The 25,116-nt window shown below is 40.5% G+C and overlaps 1 protein-coding gene across 2 annotated transcripts in view; it reads left to right on the top strand.

Moving 5' to 3' along the window:
• The window catches only part of USP10 (ubiquitin specific peptidase 10), a 92,099-nt gene extending 68,863 nt beyond the window's left edge, over nt 1–23,236 (top strand). For both annotated transcript variants that reach the window (XM_004466986.5, XM_058279638.1), the window contains 10 exons: nt 2,816–2,907; nt 3,414–3,523; nt 3,952–4,007; nt 4,232–4,335; nt 6,951–7,050; nt 8,442–8,616; nt 11,297–11,462; nt 14,453–14,597; nt 15,422–15,487; nt 22,190–23,236. In XM_004466986.5, coding sequence (XP_004467043.1) covers nt 2,816–2,907; nt 3,414–3,523; nt 3,952–4,007; nt 4,232–4,335; nt 6,951–7,050; nt 8,442–8,616; nt 11,297–11,462; nt 14,453–14,597; nt 15,422–15,487; nt 22,190–22,377 — 1,202 coding nt within the window. In that variant the 3' untranslated portion in view covers nt 22,378–23,236. The remainder of the gene's footprint in view (nt 1–2,815; nt 2,908–3,413; nt 3,524–3,951; nt 4,008–4,231; nt 4,336–6,950; nt 7,051–8,441; nt 8,617–11,296; nt 11,463–14,452; nt 14,598–15,421; nt 15,488–22,189) is intronic.
• The last annotated feature ends 1,880 nt before the right edge of the window (nt 23,237–25,116 follow it).

The following is a 25,116-nucleotide window of genomic DNA, read 5'->3' as shown; positions in this document are numbered from 1 at the left end:
AGGCACCTAATTGCTTGAGCCACCTCCGTTCCCTGCTTTGTTGTGTGTCTCATTATGTTTTTCTTCTTGTGTCTCTTGTATCCGCCTGTGTGTTCTTCTTTAGGAAGCACCTGTCTTCTTTAGGAAGCACCAGGAACTGAACAAGGGACCTTCCATGTGGTATGTGGGAGCCCAATCCCTTGAGCCACATCTGTGTCCCAAAGACAGTTGATTTTTAATCTCACATTTATGAAAAAAATTTAGTTTTTTTTTAATGTTCTTATTTATTTTTATTTTTTTAAAGATTTATTTTTATTGCTCCTCCTGTTGTCTGCTCTCTATGTCCATTCACTGTGTGTTCTTCTGTGTCAGCTTGAATTCTCACTAGGTGGCTCTGGGAACCGATCCTGGGATCTTCCAGAGTGGAAAAGAGGCAATTACTCTCTTACACCACCTCATCTGTCTGTTCTGCTACGTCTTCTTATTCTCTCTCCTCTTTATCTCTTGTTGCATCATCTTGCTGTGCCAGCTCTCAGCGTTGGCCAGAACTTCTGCGTGGGGCAGCCTTCCCGTGCTGGGCAGCATTCCCACACCAGGCGTCATTCCCACGCAGGGGGCTGTCCCATGCAGGGGGGCACTCCCACATGGGGTGGCATTTCAGCATGGTCCGGTACTTCATGTGGGCCAGCTTGCTGCTTGGGCCAGCTTGCCCTCACCCGGAGGCCCTGGGCATCGAACCCTGGACCTCCTGTATCGAAGGTGGGAGCCTAATTGGTTGAGCCACATCCATTTCCCATGGTTTTAGATTGAAAAATATATGGCAGGTTATTAAAAAGTCAGAAAACTGTAAATGTGGAGAGGATGTGGAGAGATAGGAATGCTTATTCACTGTTGGTGGGAATGTAGAGTGGTACAGCCACTATGGAGGATGGTTTGGCAATTCCTAAGGAAGTTGAATACAGACTTGCTGTAGGACCTGGCAATACCGTTGCTAGGTATATACCCTAGAGAACTGAGAGCAGTGACACAAATAGATATCTGATGTTCATAGCAGTGTTATTTATAATAATCAAAAGTTGGAAACAATCCAGGTGTCCATGAACCGATGAATGGATGAACAAATTGTGGAGTATATACACAATGGAATATTAAGCAGTGGTAAGAAGAAATGAAGTTGTGAAACATAATGACATCATGGATAAATCTGGAGGATATTATGTTGAATGAAGCAAGCCAGGTGCAAAGGGACAAATACTGTATGATTGCCCTATTATAAACTAAATATATTAATTGAAATATAAATATATTGTGTGAAATATGAATATGGATAGAATAGTATATATAAGACCATTTTTCTTTGAAGCTGAACAAATGTAAGTTAATATCAGACAAAAGAAAAATTGAGGGAGACCAGACACAGTACAACGTATTGTATAATTTCATTTGTATGAAATATAAATATAAATCAATTCATAAAGATGAAGTAAGATTAGTAGATAATGTAGATCTGAGGAAGGAATGCTAAAGGGTTTGGAGTCCTTTTTGGAGTAATGTAATTGTTCTGTATAACATTGTGATTATACTAAAAGCCATTGATTATACACTTGGGATCGAATAGCCAGAGACACCAGCTATGTACAGTGGAGAGAGCATACAGAGATTGAGAGGTGAGGAATTTTCTTGTTTTTTATTATTATTACTGAAATAAAATGCTCTAATAATGATTGAAGTGATAAATGCATAACTGTGTGATTATACCACATACCATTGATTGTACACTTTGAATTGTATGCTTTATTAATATGTACCAATAAAATATACACACATGGCAGGGAGCAGATATAGCTCAAGTGGTTGAGCACCTCCTTCCCACATGGGAGGTCCTGGGTCTGGTTTTGGGGCCTCCTAAAAGACAAACAACAAGCAAAACAAAAGAAAAAAATAACTCGGGGGAGCCGATGTGGCTCAGTGGTTGAATGCCGGCTTCCCACATATCACGTCTCAGGTTCAATCCCTGGACCCCGGTACCTCAAAAAAAAAAAAAGGGGTATATATGTGTGTGTGAGTATGTATGCATGTGTATGGCACAGACTCAGTGTATTGATGCTTATTTGAAGATAGGTAGATTTTTTTGCAATTATGTTTAATAATACTGACACTGGAAATTATGGACTATGATAGCATGGTTCAAGGACCAATGTTTACATTTATAAATGTAAAAGTCCTTTGTCAGTAGAAGATTATTAAGACTGTGACGGGGTAGGAGTAAATGCCTGGAGCTTTGCTGTAGAAGAGATTAAGACGGAGCCCATTAGGTATTGAGAGGGAAGAGCCCGACCTCTGGAGTCAGGTAGGCCAGTTCACCCCTCAGCTCAGCTGCTTGTCCTTATGCCAGTTATTACCTAGCTCATCAGAATGTTAGCATGCTCACCTGTGAGATGGGGAGGATGCTAGTACCTGTTTCGTAGCTTGTCAAGACGATGATGAATAATACAAAGTTCCTAGCACAGTTCTACCTGTTTGCTAACACTGATAAGTAATTTTTTTTTTTTTTGGTATTTTTGTTTCTCATTAAAACAGATCATTCTTGTGCTTCCTAGTTCTATTCCCACAGGAAGATAAAACACAGGTTTTGGAAGAAAAATACTAATTTGAAAGAAAGGTTTTAATCATTCAGTAATGCATGTGATGTTGAACTAAATGAAGATTTAACAGTATACTTTTGCTTTATTGAAGGGATTTTTAACACTCTCCCCAAAATAGAAAATAAGAATTGATTTAATTACTATTCACTAGATGTCATTAATTTCTGAATTTTGCCTCTTCAATTTTTCAGAATTACTGGAGAACGTGACCCTTATACATAAACCAGTGTCATTACAACCCCGTGGGCTGATCAATAAAGGCAACTGGTGCTACATCAATGCCGTATCCTTCTTGGATGCGCCGAGCTGACTTGCTTGAGGTCTTCTCTTCCTCGGGGCATTTGACTCAGTTTCGCTTCCGTGGGGCATTCAACCTGAATGTTGAATCCAAAAACTTGGTTCACTGTCTGGTCTGCCTATCTTAGAAGAGGGTCCTGACCAAAAAGAAAAAAATGACAGAATCAGGCAAGTTGTATTCTCATTAGAAGGTTCTTGAATAATAGTGCAAAATGGTGACCATTATAACTGGAGATTTTGTTTTCATTTATTTGATTATGTTGGTTGAACCAAGTTTTTGTATATAAACTAATGACTACACAGTGAATCTTTCTGTGGCTTCTAAGGTTATTTGTGTGATTATTCGATTTATTCCTTTTTGTGTTTTTACTTATCTAAGTAGTTCATTTTCCTTGGTTTGTTTCATTTTATATATGCTTTTGTGTTTAATGTGCCATTAAGTTTGGTGTGTTAGTTTCATTTCCTTTACACTTCCTTACTGCTGATATTTAGACTCTGCAGGCATTGGTTGCTTGCCCGCCGATGTATCACCTGATGAAGTTCATTCCTCTGTATTCAAAAGTGCAACGGCCTTGTACGTCAACCCCCATGATAGATAGCTTGTAAGTAGGGTGCTTAAAAATTTGTTCAGGGTGGTTTTTCCCACTGATAATTAGAATTTAAATAGTTTAGAAAAATTCTTGGTTTTTCACAAATGGATCCTGTAATTCTATTTTTAAAAAACCAGATCATTCATGATTTTATATGGTAGTTAACCAGAAATGGAATTGGACCATGGCATATCTGTATTTTTTGTATCTGGTAGAAAATGTCTTGTTGTTTACCAGGTTATATTACTTAAAATATACCCACTATTTTTATAGAAAAGATTTAAGAGCACACGAGTATTATAGTATGGATTACTTAAAGTCTGCTATATTAATACTAATTAATATTCTGTTTAACCATCAAGCATCTTCAGTAAAAATATACCTTTTAAAAAAATGGGCTATTTAGTTGTTGTTTTGTTTTGTTTCCTTTTCATATTTAGTGTTCGGCTAATGAATGAGTTTACTAATATGCCAGTACCTCCAAAACCCAGACAAGGTGAGTGAAGGTGAGGTTCCTGATGCCATTGCATATCAAGAGTTATGGAGTCAGATGACTGAATTTGCTAAATTCAGTCTTGTTGGAAAGAAAAAAGGCCTTCTTAAGTACAGGTTACTCTACCTATGCTGTTCTCAATTCTAGGGCAAAAGTTTTGATGATTCTTGGTTTTCATCATTTAAGAATGCATTTTGATGACAATCTGTGTCCTGTTTCCATTGCAGTTCTTGGGGATAAAATCATGAGGGACATCCGCCCTGGAGCTGCCTTTGAACCCACATATATTTATAGACTCCTGACAGTTATCAAGTCGAGCCTGTCTGAAAAGGTTTGGGACTACTCTAATGTAGGCTGTGTAAAGTGGTGCCTTTGGCTGCAGTCTGCCAGTTAGCTATTGATTTAAGTGCGATAGTTGGTTGGGTTTTCAAGGGTAGACCTAGGCTTCTTCCGGAGTCAGCTGCTTGCATGAATGTAAAGAGTGTAGGCTGATCATCATAATCTGAGCTAACTCCTATACCATATACTGTGTAACAAGTACTGTTCTGGATCCTTTACGTATATTAACTTAACCCTATAAATAAATACGATCAATGTCTCCTTTTACAGTTGAAAAGTGAAGTCATCCAAGACCACATAGATAATAGATGGCAGAGCCCGGCTTTAGGGTCAGCTCAGCTCTCTTAACCACTGCATGGCACTGCCTTTCAGGTAGAGTGAAGTGGAGCATATTGGGTCTGCTATCTTGGTGGTATTCAGAAGAGATTCTGCCTTCGTTATATTTATAGGCTTTCTTAGCTACTCAATGTCATCAAATATTTTGCCTAGACTTTTTTCCCCCTGCGATTTAAAAAATTATAGCCTGTATATATATATGAGTTGCATTTTAACCACTTTTATGTGCACAGTTCAGTGGCATCACGTTTATAAACCATCAACACCATTACCAAAACTTTTCCATCACCCAAAGCAGAAATTATATACCCATTAAGCAGTAACTCCCCCTTTCTCCTCCCTGCTTTGAACTAGATATCTTACCATATATTTGGCTACTTAAGACATGGGGCCAGGAGCCCAGGGGGACTTGTACGAGACCTGATTGCTGTTGAGAGTGAATCTGGGGTACCCTTAGCATGGCTGACTGGGGCATTTCTTTCCTCTCTGATGGACTCTTTGATGATCCAGTACAAGCTTTTGAAATGATGCTTAGGAACACTATTTAGAAGAAAATAGCTGAGGAAATTCCGCTAAAACTGAGTAAAGCATATTAAAGCTCCATTGCTTTGAGGAAGAGTGAATGTTGTCCAGGGCGGTGAGCAGGTTACCACCAGGGACAGTATAGAATTTTAACTTTTTAAGCGCTATAACACACCTTTTGGTGTTAGCTCAGACTTTTGACTTCCCAGATAAAGGGAAATGTACAGAGTGTTAGGAATGCAGAGTCAAGTCTCACTGCCCTCAAAGAGCTCACTGTCCAGTGGGCAAATTAGGTATGGGATCCAAGTAAACAGACACCTAGAGAAGTGCTAAGATACACAGATGCTTAGATGTAGAGGTGGAAGGGTTGCTCAGAAAGGCAAAAGTATTACTTCAAAGTTAAAATCCTTTTGGATGTGTCAGGAGTCCCCAAGACCACCGCTGGGTTCAGTGTCTCATCTGAAGGACTCAGGGTACAGAAGCTCTTATACTCATAGTTATGGTTTATTACACTGAAAAGGGACAAGGCACAGAGTCTGGGGGAAAACAGGAGCAAGCTTGCAAGAGTCTTCTCCCAGTGCATTCACAGGGAACCTGCTTATTGCCTCCAGCAGCAAGTTGTGAGAACACTTGTGAAATGTTGCCAGCCAGGACACTTACTTATTAGAGACTCGGTGCCCAGGGTTTTTACTAGGTACCAGTCACTTAGGCACTCTCTGTCTCACACGTACCCAAATTCTAGTCTCCCGGAAGGAAAAGAAGTGCTCAGCATAAGCCATATTTTATGCATAAATTGTCTAGACATAGTGAACCTACTTACCAGTTAGGGAATGATGGAAACATTTCCCAAATTCAAGTTCCCAGAATCCAGCAAGGAGAAACCTCACAAGCAGGATTTCTGAAGGAGAGCAGTCTCAGGCCTACCCAGTTTGCTCAGTTTCTGCCCTTTTCCACCCATCTCTATCTAAAATTGGTAATGTAGAGTAATCTCACCCCAAACAACTGCTGTCCATAGCCACAATTCTGTTTTGAGAGAGAACCTGCATACAATCCCCCTTACCCATGTATTTCAAGCGGAAAATTTTGTAGATTCTTGGGATAGGTGATTATGCTCCAAAAAATGAAATATGAATTACATAATCAAATAAGACCAATGTGGGATTATAAAATGGAATATGCACCTATGTTTTGTGACTTACCTAGGAGGAATCTGGCCGGTGTGTGTGTGTTGATGAAAACATCAGCTAAATCTGTAAATTGGTAGCTTTCAAGTAAGAATTCTTTCCCCTTATGGAGGCCTGCCATCACCAGTCCAAGGGCTGCTGGTTTCACAGCTCGCAGTGTGATGATAACCCCAGCCTGGGCTGTGCAGCGAGGCCGCCCTGGACAGCTAGCTCTGTTACTTCATTTAAGCAAAATAAGCAATTTTTGAATAATTTTTTAAAATTATAAAGGTAACGTCTCTTTATTGTTGAAAAAATTATAAATACAAAAAAGTCTACATAAGAAAATTAAGAATTCTCTTTAGTTCTACCACCTCAAGATAAACTGTTTAATGGGTTTGTTCATTTCTTTCCTGGAGTTTCAACTATATCAAGAAGAAGATATGATTTCTGGGGGGAACCACTTCACAGTCAATTTCTTGAAAATTTGAGAGGCGGCATAGTTTAAATGTGTAGGTCTTATATACTCTGCAGACTTAGAGGCAGTAATCTCTTAAAGTTAATGTGTTCATTTTGACCTTATTAGGGCCGACAAGAAGATGCTGAGGAATACTTAGGTTTTATTCTAAATGGACTTCATGAAGAGATGTTGAACCTGAAGAAACTTCTCTCACCAAATAATGAAAGTAGGTTGTGGCTCTTTGCTACAAAATAGTGTGAGAACAATTTCCAGCAAATGTTCTTTGCTCATATATTAAGTTGCATTGTTTCCCCAACAGTCATTTGCCATTCAGAAATCCCTTCTTTATTCATTAAGATAACTCGTTCTTTTTACACTGCTGCTTATATGCCATTGAGTATGTTATATTTGGGTAAATTGAAGCTTATCCAGAATCTCTTTTCTTTCTTCAACTTTTAATTAGGAAAATGATCAAACATATACAGAAAAATCAATAGAATCGTTGGATGAATTAATGTATAACTTGAGATTCTGTAGCTGTTAACTTGTTAGGTTTATCTCCTTCACACACAATGTATGTAAACATTTGCTCCCTGAGTGATGGGAAATTAAATTGAACTAAGCAGCATAATTCATCCCTAAATGCGAAAGCATGTGTTTCCTAAGGACAGGGATACGCTCCTCCATAATCACAAGTCCCTCATCAAACTAAGAAAATTTTACTGTAATTACACAGCAATTAAATTTAATAATATCTATTTTCCAGCCCATCTATTGCATTTCTCCAGTTGTCCCAAAAATGCCTTATAGCAGTTTATTCAAACAAGAATCAAGTTGTATGTTCTGTATTTGATTACTCTCTTTTATTCTAGACAGCATCCTGATACTAATTTTTGTGTGTGTCTGTAGTAACTTTCAAGTATACTACTCAGTGGCATTAACCGCATTCATAATGTTGTTACAATCACCTCCATCCATTATCAGAACTTTTCTAGGGAGCAGATGTCACTCAAGCATTTGAGTACCCACCTTCCACAGGGTTCAGTTCCCAGTGCCTCCTGAAAAAAACAAAAGTAACAAACAAAACAAATTAAAAAACCAATCAGAGAAGCCGATATGGCTCAGTGGTTGAGCACCTCCTTCCCACAGACCAGGTCCTGGGTTCGATTTCTGGCTCCTGGTATCTCAAAAGCAAACACACAAAAATTTTTCTTTCACCCTGTATACAAACTCTGTACCCAGTAAGTACTTGACTCCCCATCCCCCTTCCTTGTTGTCCCCTACTCCTGTCTTGTGGTAACCTGCAATCTATTTTCTTTCTCTATGAATTTGTATATTCTAGTTATTTCATATAAGTGAGACCATACAATATCTGTTTTTTTGTGTCTGGTTTATTTCACTCAGCATGACATCTTCAAGGTTCAACCATATAGTAGCTTGTATCAGAACTTTTTGTGGCTGAATAATACTCGGTTGTATGAATAGACCACATTTTGTTTATCCACTCATTTGTTGATTTCATTTTTTTAAACTGTAAATTGACAAATGAAGTTTTCCCCTCTTTTCTTTTTTCCTGTTCATGTTAGTAGTAGGCTAATCAGATCCTCTACTTTTCAGAGCTTACTGTTTCCAACGGACCCAAAAGCCACTTGGACGAAGAAGAGCAAGAAGAACAAGGCGAAGGAAGCGAGGACGAATGGGAGCAAGTAGGCCCCAGGAACAAGACTTCAGTCACTCGCCAGGCGGATTTTGTTCAGACCCCGATCACTGGCATTTTTGGTGGACACATCAGGTTTATGATTTTCTGGAATAATTTAGCATTTGCCTCTTTCATAATTTGCTAAGGGAGGAAGGTGTAAGACTTGTTTTAAGAAATTTGGAGTAGGGGTTTGCCTTGGCACTTCCCTGCCTGTTCTTTTCTTGCACTTCTAATGCTTCTCTTGCTTACCCCCACTGCTCTCACCCTCCCCATGATCGCATTTCTGCAGGCCTGCATGCCACAGCGAGCTCCTTGCACCTTACCCCACCAACACTTACATTCCCTCTGTCCAGCTGATCACAGCTGGGTGGTAAGAGAAATGCAGACTCATTGAAATTGATGATAAGGGAAGAAATTCATGAACCCAGGTGGGTCTCAGAGGGATTTCAGACACCATAACACATGAAGCTAAAAATGAGCATGGAGGGAGACACTTTTAAATAAAGGAGAAAACATTACAAGGCCTTGTACTTGGGGACCACACTTAGGGCCATTCCCTTAAACAGCTGCCTTTTGCTGAGTCATGAACTTCTAAAATTTTAAATTTATTTACATAAGAGCTTTTCAGTACCACTGTGATGTGGAATTCAGTAAAACTTGTACTATCTCTAAGGTTTACTTATCAAAATTCTGAAAGTTTCTCATTATAACGTGATTTCCTCTCTCTGAAGGCCTCTCAGCGTATCCTACCAGGGTGGTATTTTAGTGAGACTCTTAGCATATTGTTTGTTCCAGATGCTGTGAAATCAAAATAACTAATGTCCTTTTGAAGGCATCAGGAGTAATGCCAGTCTCCATCTCTGCTCTAAAACAACTTCACTGGAGCAGCTTTTGACAGGCTAATAAAAACTCAGAAAATTTGTGCTGACTCACCACTTAGAAGCTAGTTACTAATAATCCTTTGTAGGACTGGATTGAGCCTATCAGATAGTCATGTGACCTCGGACAAGTCATTTCTCTGTACCTTTCTGTAAACTAGACTCCACAGGTACCTTTCTGTTCTGGAGGTACCCTTGTCAGCTTTGTGGTTAGGTATGGTCTGGAGAGCAGGCAGACACTGACTGCTGCTGCGGCCCCCTGCTAGAACTTGTTTTTGCCAGCTAGGCTTTCTTGGGCTGGCCTGTTGGCAGAGCAAAGAAAGCAGAACAGGGACGCAGGCTGGCTAACAGCAGTGCCCTTAGCTGTCCACCAAACCAGCAGCTTTGATGGCAGGAGTTTAGGGGCACTCCCGCAGAAGTGGGAGAGAGGCAATAAAGGAGAAACTCAGATGTGTATAATGAGAGCACAGTTTTTTGCCTGTATAGGTAGAATTTTCAAAATTGCAAGGCCACAGATGGCCAACATTACCCAAAGATCCCAGATTCGTCGAAGAATAACCACTGGAAATAAACAGAACCCACGCTGGGGAACTTGCTAGCTTTACTTAATGGTTCTGTCAGAGCTGTTAGCCTTGGCCTCTGTGGGGATCTTTGTATTGAAATTGGTTGTGTATGTATATAAATATATTTTTTTTGTTTTAATTTTATAGAAAGCAGCAAAGTAAAGATAAGGAATTCCCTGTTTAATTTGGGAACTTCTTATCTGTTTATAGCCTTTATCACTAAGCTTGATTCTTCTTTATTGAGATCAGTTGGAAGATTTTTCTTCTAGACTTCATTCTTTTCCAGTGTTTTTTTTCCCATTTCCCTTGGAAAACCAGCAACTTCCCCCCTTTTTGCTAAAATATAGGTCCTTTGAGTCAAGAGGGCCACTTCTTGATTTCTTCATTAACTTTAATTACAGATTTTTCCCACTATTTCTCTTTAGATCCAAGGGAATGACCATCACTTAAGTATTTATACTCAAAAGGAACGTGGAGATAATTTGCAGTAGCTTGTGCTGGGAAAATAAGACATGTAAATTAAACACTGGGCTGAAAAGCTTTTAACTTGCTCTTCACTGCCTCAGTTCTATAAAGCCTGAATACCTCGCCACACCCACTTTATTCTGCTTAAACTAGGTCACTCAGACTGCAGAAATAGAATCCCTTGTTGAACTACTGGAATGTTTGCTTGCTCAAGCTAAATGGAAGATGGTCCGAGCACTCAGAAAAACTTAGAGAAAGAAAAATGAAGTGAAAAGCCAGCTAAGAAAACAAGGTCGAATTGGCACCTTTCTTCTTGGAAGGGTGATAGCCTTTTCCTCTGGAATATTAACTTGTTTTTTGTTTATTATACCTATCCTTTTCCCCTTTTTTTCTTTTTTGTAAGGGGAAAATATCTTAAAAAATATTCTGTTCAACTTGGTCTGTCCTGTTTTATGAGAACAGGCTATGATATTTTAAAAATGCAAAAAGTCTGAGCATTTTGAGACTGTGGCAAAATAGTCATATTTATTAGCTGGGGTGTTGAGTAATACTCTAGAGTAGAGGCAGATAATTTGGAAGATGAAATGTGCTTTCTTCCAAAGCGCTTGAGTTGGCAAAATTCATCAGCTGCTGGATTTATTTCCTAGAAACCTGTAGGAGGTGGTATTCAGCAGAATTATTTTTATATTTAGTATATATATACTAATATATATATATATATATATTTAGATTTTCTGTTCTATCTGGTCTTCTGAATGTGATAATGAATAATCTTATTTTCAGTGTTTATTTCTCTTTTGTTTAATCTTAAGAAAAAGTGGGTAGGAGCAGTCTCTTAAACTTTTTGTTTTTGTTTTCAATTCTTAGGTCTGTGGTTTACCAGCAGAGTTCAAAAGAATCTGCCACTTTGCAGCCATTTTTCACATTGCAGTTGGATATCCAGTCCGACAAGATACGTACAGTCCAGGATGCACTGGAAAGCTTAGTGGCAAGAGAATCTGTCCAAGGTTATACCACAAAAACCAAACAAGAGGTATATTCACAGTTGATCTTGAACCTTTATACTGAGGCAATCTGGTGAGGTGGAAAGAACACAGAATCACATATGAGGAAAAATGGATTTAAGTTCTGCCTCTTAACTCAGTTACTTTTTTGGACTGAATGTTTCCCCATTTTTAGAATGAAATGGTTGAAAAAGATGATCCCAACAGCTTCTTTTAGCTCTAAATCTTTGTAAGGTAAGGTGATGATCTCCTTTTGGATTATTTATCCTGAGCTACATAAAATTTTCTGGGAATTTATTCACGATAACACAAAGTTAATACCACCTCTAACAGAAGCCGAATAGCCAGTTTACATTCGTGGTATCATAGACCACTATTTTTATTAGTTTAGTTAGTAGGATATAAAAGAGATTTTCCATATATTTGCTTTACATTTGATTGTAGATCTTCAGGGACATAGAAGCATAAAGTAATTGTTCTGATGCCTATTACTCTTTGGTTTCATATGAGAAAAAAATCTTTCCATCTTCATGGTTCAGAGAGTAACAGATTATATTCTAGTAGTGTACTTTGGGCCCAGACACCCGAGTCAGGAGGGATAGGCAGTGGTTTTCAACTGCAGTGAGAGCTGAGTGGTTTTGGCGATCAGATGTGCCAGTTTATAACAGTTATCTTCTCTACAGCCCAAAATGTCTTCTCTATTAGATATCTTAGATCATGACAGCGAGTTCATAAAAATGGGTTGGGAAGATGAGTGTAGGCTGGTTATGGACCATATTTATTGAACAATAATATAACAACAATATAACATATAACATATAATATAACAATAATATAACAACAATATTCTTGTGAACGTTTATTTAAATGCTAGGGCAGTGTATGATGCCTACAAGCTCTTATTTTCAGGTGATGTAAGCTGTCCCAGTGTAGAAAACATATGGCCACGTTGCCTGACTGAGATGGCCCTATCGTTGTCTTGTGGCTGGTGCTCTACAGAAGGAGAGTACAAGCAGAACACGGAGAACTTTTCTACACCTGGGTGTCTCCTGCTTTGAATTGGTCAAGACAGAGACACCTGGGGGTGGGGGTGGGGGTGTCAGCACAAGTTTTGCCATATTTTCAGACTTGCTTGTCATGGCAGTCTTGTTTGAAAAGAAAAAAGTGGTAAGAGTCAGAGAGAAAAGCTTGGCAGTTGGCTGAAGTGAGTAAGCTTAAGAGTATGATGGTAGAACTCAATGGGAGAGGTAGACGGGGTGTCTTCATGTGGAGAGCTTGTTGTTGTGGTTACTTATGTATTTGGCTGTGGGTTGCTATCAGCTTGGCTGGTGTCTGGTAGCTGTGACTCTCCAGAGATGGGATTACTGTCCCTGGCAGCTGCTACCCCTGTTCTTGATCTTTCACCCAGCCTGCTGTGGAGGAGGGCGGGGGACACACACCTTTTCAGCCTTGCCCTGGGCTGCTACAGGAAAGATCCTTTATGATGTATCTCTTGTGCTCCTCCTGCAATTAAATTTCAATTTGCAATGGGGAAGAGGGATGAGATGGAGTTAGTTGTTGGACTACCTGTGGTTAGAGAGTGGTAAGGAAGGGGTGATTTATTCTAAATAACAGCATTCAAATAAGCTTCAGGAAAGGCTTTGGTGGAGCCTTGAACTAGGAAAAACAATGCTGTTTTAGCTCTTTGATTGTGGTGAGAGTGTTATTAGGTAAGAGTGAGAGCACTTGTAAAAACAGATGTTTGAGAAACGATGATTATATTTTTAGGTCAAAAGTCTTTTCTTTGTGGGAACATGAAGGTCCTTGGGAAAATATGATTATACAAAATATTTGCTATCTAGGGAAAGTTTGGTTTTATTGGGTTGATTAGAAAGTGTGCCTCAGTGTGGGAACCCCAAACACATTTAAGAATTTCAGATTAGCCCCTTAATGAATTGACAGAAAGTTTTAAAGTCCAGAATCAGAGATCATTTGCATGGAAAAGCCTCCTACAGATAGGTAATTTAATCCAGCTCTTGATTTGTTAGCAAGAAACCTAGTCACCATTGCTGGCTTTAACGATTGAATTGTGCTCACTCTTCTGGTTAGTTCACAAATCCCTGTTGAATGCACTAGAATGCAGAGCATGATGGGGAGTGTAAAGAAACCTAAGGGTGCAGCCCCAAGGGTCTCAGCTGAGGTGGGAGAAAGGCCTGCCTCTCTAATGCCAGTAAGTCCAAACAGGGAGAACTTCTCACTGCTTGCTCTCAGAAAGCTTAATTCTCTTCAGATACCTTCAATCAGATACGAATGCCATCCTCCGGAAGTTTTTTACTTTATATATGTAGCTGTCTTTTGAATTGTTGCTTTAAAAAATATTTCTGGAAATGTATTCTCCAAATAAATGCAGGAAGCATCAGTTTTTAAGTACAGAGAACTATAAATGAAGGGATTAAATGTTTGTGAAGATGTATTTTAGTAATAATAGTGGAGGAAAGAAAACCTAGCTTTATTTAAAATCCTCTTCTTTAGACCTATAAAAGTACTTTGGGGGCATGTTAAATTGATAAAACTGAAATAGTTATTAAACTAATGGTTAGAACAAATGGTTTTAAGGTTATTTGAAGTATCTAATTTTAGAAACCCTTGACATCAATTTTATAAATTCTGTGTTATTAAAAAATCAGATTAATATATACATTAGTTCAAGATGCCACTAAGTTAGCTTTTTTAAATTTTAATGCCTCTTTGTCATTTACGTCACAGCATAAAGACTCTTAGCTTGGATTTCCTGGATGGGCTTCAGGGAGCTAAGGGCTCCTCTGAAATTGCGTTTATGGGCTTTGGGCATTTTTCTAAGGAGTATCAGTAGCTTTTTTAGAGTCTGAAAAGATTTTCTGCTGCAGAAAAGGTTAAGAACCACTGCCAGGGAGTTTAGAGTCAGCTCCCTAAGGGCAGTCTTTGGGTGGAAGATGGAGCTGGTGCCTGCCGCTTTCAGTAAGACAGGGATGGTGTGTCCTTGTGTGCTTTTGTGTCATAGGTTGAGATAAGCCGAAGAGTGACTCTGGAAAAACTACCCCCTGTTCTTGTGTTACACCTTAAACGATTCGTTTATGAGAAGACTGGTGGGTGTCAGAAGCTTATCAAAAATATTGAATATCCTGTGGACTTGGAAATTAGTAAAGGTAATATATAAGGCAAAAACCATTTTGGGGATAGCATTGCCACTGATCAGTAAGTGTAACACTTTAGTATTCACTCTGTAATTTATAGAAAAGAAATGACATAAACGGGAGCCAGAGGATCTAGCTTGGTCATGGGGGTGGGGTGCGGAGAAGGGTCCGACAATGGCTGCCAAGGACGGCACGTCCTTGGGTGAGCAGCTCCCTGGCATTGAAATGGCAGTCCTCCAGAGGAGGGAACTGCGCCCAGGTGTGAGCAGGAGGCTCCCAGCCCGTAACAGCTCGTAGGCGTGGTCTGTGGAGAAATCCTCTTCCTCTTAACTAAAGTTGTATTTTTAAAAAATTTTTTGTCTTTATTTTTTAATGTTACATTAAAAAAATATGAGGTTCCCACGTACACCCCCACCCCCCTCACCCCACTCTTACTGAAGTTTTATGATCTCTTCTACATGTAAAATTGTCGTTCTGAGGGTGTCCTGGGCTGATTTTGTTTGTTTTGTTTATTTTGTTTTTTGAAGTGGACAACTGTTTCCTTTTTGTAGAGCCTCTGTCTTGAAGGGGTTTCCAGCATGACCTTAACACCTGCAGTATACTGCTCCTATTTCTGTAAAAGGTTGGTTGCCGGTTATGTGGGATTCTCCATTGCAGAGCTGATTTCCCTCGTGGCTCAGTTTTTATGCAAATACAAGGATGGAGCTTTATATTGTTTCCCTGGTCAGCTGGGCAGTTTATTTGCATGGAGACTGTTGTACCCCTTTGCTTCTGTGACTCTGATCCTTTCTGCATGTGCTTTTATAAATTGGAGCTGTTGATATTTTGTTTTTCAGAACTGCTTTCTCCAGGGGTTAAAAATAAGAATTTTAAATGCCACAGAACCTATAGGCTGTTTGCAGGTGAGTAATTTAATCTTTATGATTTATGTCCAGGTACATTTTCTTAACATAGAGAATAGATATTTTTACAGTATTTCTATGGTCTTTATCTGTTCAGAAATTTGTAGCTGAGGAAATCATTTGAGAATGTATGTTTTACCTGAAATTTGGTATTCGGAATTTGACAGAATGTCATCTTGGCCTTGAGCTGAGCCCATAAGACCCAGCTCAAGATGAAGGTTCCTGTCTTTGAGTCTTAATAGGCGGAGTTTTATGTTTGCCAGGTGGACAATTGAGAATATAACCTTTCCCTCCTGCACTTGTGGCCCCTGTGGGATGACAGTTGCCATGGAGTTGCTGTTGCCAGAGGACGCCCAGGGCTCTACCTGGCTCCTTGGAGCGTGGCACTGGGGTCCCAGTGGCAGGGGCAGTGTTTCCGGGCCTTCTCCCTGCATCTCTGTCCCCGGGGCCCTGAAGGGGAAGGCTTTAGGAAATCCATCTCCTGGTCAAGTGCCATTGTCCTGCCAGCTCAGCCCCAGCAGGAGGGCATGATTCCTCTCCCCCACAGCCCCGGGACTCGTACCTGGTCACACACACCTGCACTCTAGAACCCACATCTCACTCCTCGCGTCTTCTAGCCCAGTCTAACTTTGGAAAGAAAGTCACTGCATTGGTTAGGATTTTCTGTAAAATGTGAGTAAAGTCCTTTTTTTGGTTTGTTTTGTTTTACTGTATTTATTTTTAATTGTAAAATATACATGACATAAAAATCATTTTAACAGTTTTGAGGGGACATTTCTTTGACATTAAGTACATTGACAATACTGTATAACTTTCACCACTATTTCTAGACTTTTTTCATTATCCCAAATCAAAACTCATACCCATTTAGCAATAACTCCCCATTGCCCCCTCCCTCAACCCCTGGTGGCCACTGTTCTGCTTTCTTTCTCTGTGAATTTGCCTATTCTAAGTACTTCATATGAGAGAAATCATATAATATTTGTCCTTTTGTGCCTGGCTTATTTCACTCAACACGATGTCTTCAGGGTATACTAGCCCTTCACTCCTTTTTATAGGTTATATAATATTCCATTGTATGGATATACAATTTGTTTTTTCATTCATCTATTGGTGGATACTTGTTGCTCCCACCTTTTGGCTATAGTGAATAATGATGTAGGGTGAACTCTGGTATGCAAATATCTGTCTGAGTGCCTGCTTTCAGTTCTTTTAGGTATAATACTAGGTGTGGAATTGCTGAGTCATATGGTTATTCTGTGTTTAACTTTCTGAGGCACTGCCAAACTTTTCCACAGTGCCTGCACCATTGTACATTCCTACCAATAACAGACTAGTGTTCCTGTTTCTCCACATCCTTGGCCAACACTTATTATTTTCAGATATTTTAGTAATAGCCGTCTTAGTGGGTATGAAATGGTGTCTCATTGTAGTCTTCGTTTGTGTTACTTTCATGGCTAATGACATTGAACATCTTTTCATTTATTCATTGCGCTCGCTGTCTGCTCTCTCTGTCTGCTTGTCTTCTCTTTAGGAGGCACCAGGAACCGCACCTGGAACCTCTCATGTGGGAGAGAGGTGCTCAATCGCTAGAGCCACCACAGCTCCCTCCTTTGTTGTGGCTCTCATTGTCTTTCCTCTTTGTGTCTCCTTGTTGTATCATCTTGTTGCACTAGCTCACCGTGTGCTCATTGCGCTAGCTTGCTGTCTGGCTTGTCTTCTCCAGGAGGCACTGGGAACTGAACCTGTGACCTCCTGTGTGGTAGGTAGGAGCTCTGTCGCTTGAGCCACATCCTCTTCCCCTTGGCCCATTTTTAAAAATCAGGTTATTTGTGTTTTTGTTGAGTTGAAGGAGTTCTTTACATATTCTGGATATTAAGCCCTTATGGTATATGGCTTTCAATTATTTTCTCCCATTCTCTTGCTTTTCTTTTTACTTTCCTGATAATATCCTTTGATATGCAAGTTTTTAAATTTTGATGGAGTCCATTTTATCTATTTTTTTCTTTTGTCACTCATACTTTTGGTGTAAAATCTAAAAATCCGTTGTCTACTATTGTCTACTGCAAGGTCCTACAGGTGTGTGTGTGTTTGTTTTTTCTTTTAAGATTTTATTTTGTTTTATTTTTTAAATTTATTCCCCCTCCCTCCATTGTCTGCTCTCTGTGTCCATTCGCTGTTTGCTCTTCTGTGTCTGCTTGTATTCTCATTAGGTGGCTCTGGAAGCCGATCCTGGGACCTTCCAGAGCATGAGAAAGGTGATCGTTCTCTTGCATCACCTCAGCTCCCTGTTCTGCTTCATCTCTTATTGTTTCTCCTCTGTGTGTCTTTTTGTTGTGTCATCTTGTGTCATCTTTGCTGTGCCAGCTCTCCGCGTGGGCCAGCACTCCTGCACCGGGCAAAACTCCTGTGGGGCAGCACTGAACATGGGCCAGCTCACCACACGGGCCAGCCTTCCTTCACCAGGAGGCCCTGGGTATCAAATCCTGGACCTCCCATGTGGTAGACGGGAACCCAATTGCTTGAGCCATATCTGCTTCCCTCTCTGTTTTCTTAGGAGAGTTTTATAGTATTAACTCTTAAATTTAGGTGTGTGATCTATTTTGAATTAATTTTGTATTTGGTGAGAGGTGGAGGTCCACATTCATTCTTTTGCATGTAGATTTCCAATCGTTCTGGAACTATTTGAAGAGAGTATTCTTTTCTTATGGGCACACATGTCCAAAACGAACTGGCCATAGATGTATGAATTTATCTCTGGACTCGTATTCCATTGGTTTATGCCTATCCTTGCGCCAGTAGCATACTGTTTTAATTACTGTAGCTTTGTAGTAAGTTTTGAAATCAGGAAGTCCTCCAACTTTGTTCTTTTGCTGTTTGAGGCCCTGTGCAAGAATGAGTTTGAGGATCAGCTTTTCCATTAAAAAAAAAAAAGGCTGTTGGAGTTTTGATAGGGATTGCATTTTATTTGTAGATCTCTGTAGTAAGTGTTGACATCTTGATGAAGTCTTCCAACCCATGAACAAAGGGTGTCTTCTCAGTTGTATATAAAGGTCTTTAATTTCTTTCAGCAGTGTTTTGTAGTTTTCCCTGTATGTCTTTCACCTCCTTGATTAAATTTCTTCATAGCCATTTTATTCTTTTAGATGCTGTTGTAAATGGTCTTGTTTTCTTGGTTTCCTTTTCAGGTTGTTCATTACATGTGTATAGAAACCTAGCTGACTTGTGCATGGTCATCTTGTGTCCTGTGGTTTTGCTGAATTCATTTCTTTTTTTTTTTTTTTTTAAGATTTATGTATTTTTATTTATTTCTCTCCCTTCCCCCCCGACCCTGGTTGTCTGTTCTCTGTGTCTGTTTGCTGCGTCGTTTTCTTTGTCTGCTTCTGTTGTTGTCAGTGGCACATCTTGTTGTGCCAGCTCTCCGTGTGTGCAGCACCATTCCTGGGCAAGCTGCATTTTCTTTCGCGCTGGGCGGCTCTCCTTACGGGGTGCGCTCCTTGCGCTTGGGGCTCCCCTACGTGGGGGACACCCCTGCGTGGCATGGCACTCCTTGCACACATCAGCGCTGCGCATGGGCCAGCTCCACACGGGTCAAGGAGGCCCGGGGTTTGAACCGCGGACTTCCCATGTGGTAGACGGACGCCCTAACCACTGGGCCAAGTCCGCCACCTGAATTCATTTCTTAGTTCTAGTAGTTCTTGTAAATTCTTTGGAATTTTCTGTATGTAGCAGTATCATGTAATCTACAAACAGGGATAATTTGACCTCTTTTTCAAGGATACTTTTTATTTCTTTCTCTTGCCTAGAACTTCCAATACAGTGTTGAATAAGTGGTAATAGCGGGCATCCTTAGCTTGTTCCCCAATCTTAGGGGGAAAGCTTTTAGTCTTTCACCTTTGAGTGGTGGGATTTTCAGAAATGTTCTTGATTGTGTTGAGAAATTTCCCTTCTAATCCTAATTTTATGAGTTTTTATCATGCAAAGACATTGGATTTTGTGAAATACCTTTTGTGCGTCAATTGAGATGTTCCCCCCACCCCGCCCCTTATTCTGTTAATGTGCTATTATTACATTGATTGATTTTCTTATGTTTTTTAGTTTCCAGAAATAAATCCCACTTGGTCATGGTGTATAATCCTTTCAGTACACTGTTGGATTTGGTTTGCCATTATTTTGTTAAGCATTTTTGCCTCTATATTTGTAAGGGATGTTGGATATTGGTCTACAGTTTTCTTGTGCTGTCTTTATCAGGCTTTGTTATCAGGGTAATGCAGGCCTGGAAGGATGAGTTAGGAAGTAATCCATTCTGTTTTTGGGAAGAACTTGAGAAGGCTTGGTCATATCTTCTTTAACTGGTAGAATTCAGCATTGAAACCATCAGTTCTTGAACTTTTCTTTGTTGGGAAGTTTTTTTGATTACTGATTCAATCACTTTACCTGTTAGATAGAGGCCTGTTGAGATTTTCTTTTTTTTTTTTTCTTCCTTACATCAGATTAGGTAATTGTATGTTTCAAGGAATTTGTCCTTTTCATCCAGGTTCTCTAATTCACTGGCATATACTTGTTTTCTGTGAGGTTGGTAGTAATGTCCCCTAGCACTGCCTGCCTTGCTGCTGGGTGATGGTGGATAGTTACCCCTGCAAGGAAGGTGAAATTTACCGATCTTGACTGCAATTTCCCAGCTTCTTCCTCTAGCTCTTCCCTGGGTGCTTGTTGCCCAGTGTTCCACTAGATTCCAGATTGATTCAAACAGTTGTTACCAGTTTAATACTTGTTTTGTATTAATACTTGTTTGTTCCTGGAGCTTCTAACTCCATCATCGTCCCACAGTTCACTTTCAAAGAAGTACTTTTTAAAATTCGCTCTGGTTGTGAACTTAAAGAAGACTTATTAAATAAAATACATGAGTTTTTCTTTCCTTTTTTTTTTTTTTAAAAATGCTCTCTCAGTTCTGTTCCTATCAGGTGGGGTGGTCAGGCATAAGTGACATATTACCTCATTAAATGGTTACCTGCACTGTTGCTTAAGAAACTTGAATGTAGAATTAGAGTCTATTTTCAATTTTCAGAGTGGAGGTGCTTCCTTTCTTGGAAAAGCCACTCAGGTCCTTCAGATTCTATAAGCTTGGTAATTTTAAACCAAAACTCTTACCCAAATGAGATAGGCCTTCAAGTGTGAGAATCCAGGAAAGAACTCCCCAAATGAAGGTGGGATCAGAGAGGTGTGGTTGAGTCTGCTCTCAGGCCCTGGGGCAGTCATGTGGTCGCTGTGCAGTTTGTACTGGTCCTGTCACTGCTTTTCCGCAAGGTCATCCTTGTGGCATTGCTTTCCCTGTGTTTGTCAAGTGGGTGGCCAGGACTGGGGCCCATCTCCCGAGGTCCCGTCTCGAGTGTTTCTTCGTGTGAAGCTCGTGAGTTTGCACAGCAGCTGGAGCCATAGCCTTGGCCTCACCTTGCCATCCTCCCATCAGCCAAGCTCACGGGCTCGGGGGGGAGGGAGTGTTGGGGACTCCTGTGCTTGTTTTGCTTGCCAGGAGTGCCAGCGGCTGCTAGAATCTGGTGCATTGGACTTATTTTTTGCTGAAATGTCCCACAGCTGAGTATTGTGCTAAGGGCCTGACTCTTGGTGCCACTGTGAGTCCAGTGTAGCTCATTGTAAGTGGCATTGCCATTCCCCCAGGGTTACTGCTTCCAGCCAGGCCCATACCCACCCCTTCCCCTTCCTCTTTAGAGAGTAAGGGTGCATTTTTTGGCCATCTTCTAAAATCTTCCATTGCACTTTTTAACAGTTACATATATTTTTAGGCCTTTGGCTAAGGTTCCTTGATTGAATTATGGGATTGTTGTTGTTGTTTTAATTAAGTAACAAGTGATATGTTTTCTATTAAAATATTGTAGAAAAATTGGGAATTTTTTTTAAAAGAAAAGTAATCCTGGTTCCATCTCTGCAGGGACCCCACACCCCACCCTCCCGCCAAGGCTCCCAGTCATGGGACACCCCATCCTGAGTGCACCTGCATGCAAGTGGTGTCACAGTTGTGGGCGAGTGCCCAGAAAACGCAGGGTCCTTGGGTTTTCATGTCATATAAGCAAATTTCTGCATCGTCCAAACTTCATAACCTATTCACTGAGTAATTCCATCTTACTGTAATAGACTTCACTCATCATTCCTTCTAGTGGACATTGGGGTGTTTCCCTTCTTTCCACTGTCATAAATGGTACCAAGATCTTTGCTCGTTATTCGGATATCTCTGATTCTAAATCTGGATTGGCTAGATCAAAGGGACGAGCATTATTTTCCAGAAAGGCTGATTAGTTTGTGTTACAACTGTGGAGGTGAGTATCTTTCTCCTATTCTCTTTAGTATTAAGTGTTACAGTGGTTCGGAATCCTCAGCTCAAGGGCTGAAATGATGGGACAACTCCATTTAATTGGCATTTCTTCTATTGTTTGTGAGGTTGGACATTTTAAATATGTTAAGATATTTAAAAATCACTTTTTTTTTTTTTTTGGTATATTGTCCAAGATTTCGGGATTTGACATTGCTTTGTTTCATTGTGTGTTTCTATCCCACCTACTTTGGTAAGGTCTTCTCTCTGTTCTCATAAGAAAGACTGATTTTGGAGGAAGTCAGGCAGTCACCTTTAAAATGCTTGTGTGAGCACAGGTCTCATTTGGTCCCCTGCCTTGCCCTCTCTTGCAGTGGTCTATCACCACGGCAACAGTGCAACGGGCGGTCATTACACCACAGACGTCTTCCAGATTGGCCTGAACGGCTGGCTGCGCATCGATGACCAGACCGTCAAGGTGATCAGCCAGTACCAGGTGGTGAAGCCAGCCGCCGAGCGCACAGCCTACCTCCTGTACTACCGCCGCGTGGACCTGCTGTAGCCTGCCCTGGGCGTGTGTGCCAGATGCCTGCTTGTACAATGCTGACGCTCACTAACTTTCTTCCTCTCTTTAGTGGCTCTTTAGAGAGAATCTTTTTCTCCCTTTTGGAAAAGTGGGCTAGATTGGAAAGGAGAGGCTCCTTGGGCTTTCTGTGCAACGTAGTTTATGTTGACTTTTAACGTCCAAATCAGAATCGTTTGGTTGAAACAGACTGTCGCTTGATTTAAGAAAATACACAAAAACCCATATTTGAAATAATGCCAATTCCTAAGATGAGAAAGGGAATTTGCATTTGATTCCCAGTCTAATTGCTTAGTAGCGTATAACCCTGCACCAGCAACAACACTTGTAAATTTGTGAAAATGAATTTTATCTTTCCTTAAAAAATAAAATTTTTTAATCCATCACACTTTCCTCCTCCCCTACCCTTTAGTTTTTGATAAATGATTAAGATGAGCCAGTTATCAGAGGAGAAATAGTTCTTCAAAGTAAATTAATTAATTAACACAAAAAATAAGTTGCTGGTTCCTAGCAAGAAAAATACATTTTAATAATTGTGCGATGAGAAACTGCTTCTGTACACATTGCAGATCAAATACTTGGAGTTAAGATGTTAGTCTCCATAGATGGGTGATTGTGACTTTATTGCCATTCAAAGATATCAAATTGCCCTCATGCTTCTGTGTACACATAATGAAAAATGGGTGAAATAATGAAGACTGATATTTCCTTAAGTCTACTCTGTTTGATTCTGCTCTCTGCTGTTCTCTAATGCTGCATCTCTAATTGTACACAGTTCAGTGATATCTAGGAGTATCAAGTTGTCGCCCATCAATAAAAATCACAAAGTTGGTTTAAAGCTGCGCGTGTTTCTTTGGATATGAATGCCTTTTGCAGTAACTGGAATTCATCTGGACATGAATGCACCCCAGAATTGGAATAAGCAGCCGTTGGTCAGCTTGATGTGTTTGTGAAAGCTGAACTAAGATTTGGCTTATACGTATTATTTCCAAAATTACTGTAGTGATGTGGGTAAATGAATTTTTAAAATCTTGAACTAGCAGGAAAGAGGAGGAAAAACTGATCTCCCCCACTTGTTTCTATACCCCAGTTTCACCAAAGTGGTTGGTTTGGAGCGAAGCCGAATGTTCTTTGAATTCAGTGTGGCTGGGTTCTCACGTTGTGGAAAGGAAGCCTTCCTCAGTGATGGAGGTTTGGGGGAGCCAGAGGAGTGCTGGCGGACGAGGTGAGCAGCAGTGGGCCCTGGTAGCCCAGCATCTGGCCTGCTGCAGGCCGTTGGTGGTCCTCTCCTGCAACCACATGGTCCAGCCTTTTTCTCATGTCCTGCCTCTCGCCATCTGGGGTTCCTGACGAGTGGGAGCCTTGTGCTGCTCTCGGGTTCTGAGCTTGCTTTTTAACACTTGGTTCTGACACCATCCGCTTAGCCCACTTAACCTGTTGTAACCCTGTTCTGATTTGCTTGGCTAATTTATGAATCATATTGCATTTGGCTTGTTAAAGTAATCTACAATTCCTATGGAACATGTGGAGTCTGGAAACCAAATTGATTTTGGGGAAAGCAACCGAGACCAGTAATAACTCAGCCCAAAATGAAGCAAAACCGTATGTTAAGCACTGCGTTGAGTTCTGGGTCATGCTGCTGCGAGCCAAATCCTGTCCCTTGTATGTGTGATGAACCTTGGCTGAGCGCCTGCCCAGCTACTGTGACTGAGGCCTGTCGTTCTTCAGCACTGTAACGTGTTTTTGTTATTAAAGTGTTACCTGGGAGTCAGATCCAGAAGGCCCCTTGCTCTTCCACAGTGATCTGGAATGAGAGGCCAGACAAAGAGTGCTCTTGTTGGGTACATCAACCTGCTTCCAAATTCTAAGAAACGTTATGTGTATTTTGATGAGGAAAATTTCCCTTAAGTATCATTCAGTGGTTTCTACATAATCTTTAAATTGCTAAGGTAAATATTTGGTCACACACAAAAAATGTTGGGAATGATTCAGATATACCTAAGAAACTCTCTCTTCTCGATCTCAAGTCTCTCTGCAGAGTAGATACCCAATGGAAAATTTAGGTGTCTCGGTCAATTTACAAAGTGCTGGCGATGCTGCATTTATTCTTAAGAGGGTTACCGTCCTGTGAGTGGTGCTGGACTTTCGAAATTCAGCCAGATGGTTGCCAGCAAAGGATTCCGGTCTCTTTACCGCTCCTATGGGCCTGTTTTTTGTTTGAAAGATAAAAGCCAGCACTATATAGAAGGTGTGGGTAATCCCACACCAGACCAGCTCGTGGGTTTGTGTTTATAACAGAAAAGTTTTGCTTAAGCAGGATCGGCACACACCAGTTGCAGACAGTAGACCAAAACTCAGAAAGGGGCGGACTGTGTAGCAAGGACTTGCCAGCCTGGAATGAAGACTCATCAGCATTTGGTCCCTGAAGTAACTAATTGGTCGTGGATGGAGACTCAGGTTATTGTAGCAAATCCAAACATTTCCTAGGGTCCCAGGTAAATCGTGGACTTATCCGTGTTATCTGGGCTTGTGATTTTTGCACTCAGTATCTAGTCTTTTGTGTTGCTAGTGTTCTGGTAAGTTTCATAGGACCATTTCCTGGCTATAGGTCAGTACCACTCAAATCTTTGTCCTCTTGGGGCTGGCAGCTCCAGAATGAGGGGTTTTCCTTCATTAGAACTTGACATGTTTATAGGTTCAACGTGAATGCTTAGGAAT

This window comes from Dasypus novemcinctus, chromosome 18 (assembly GCF_030445035.2).
Source record: "Dasypus novemcinctus isolate mDasNov1 chromosome 18, mDasNov1.1.hap2, whole genome shotgun sequence".
Lineage (NCBI taxonomy): Eukaryota > Metazoa > Chordata > Mammalia > Cingulata > Dasypodidae > Dasypus > Dasypus novemcinctus.
Note: the sequence above shows the minus strand (reverse complement) of the source record. Positions and strands in the feature narration are given on the sequence as shown.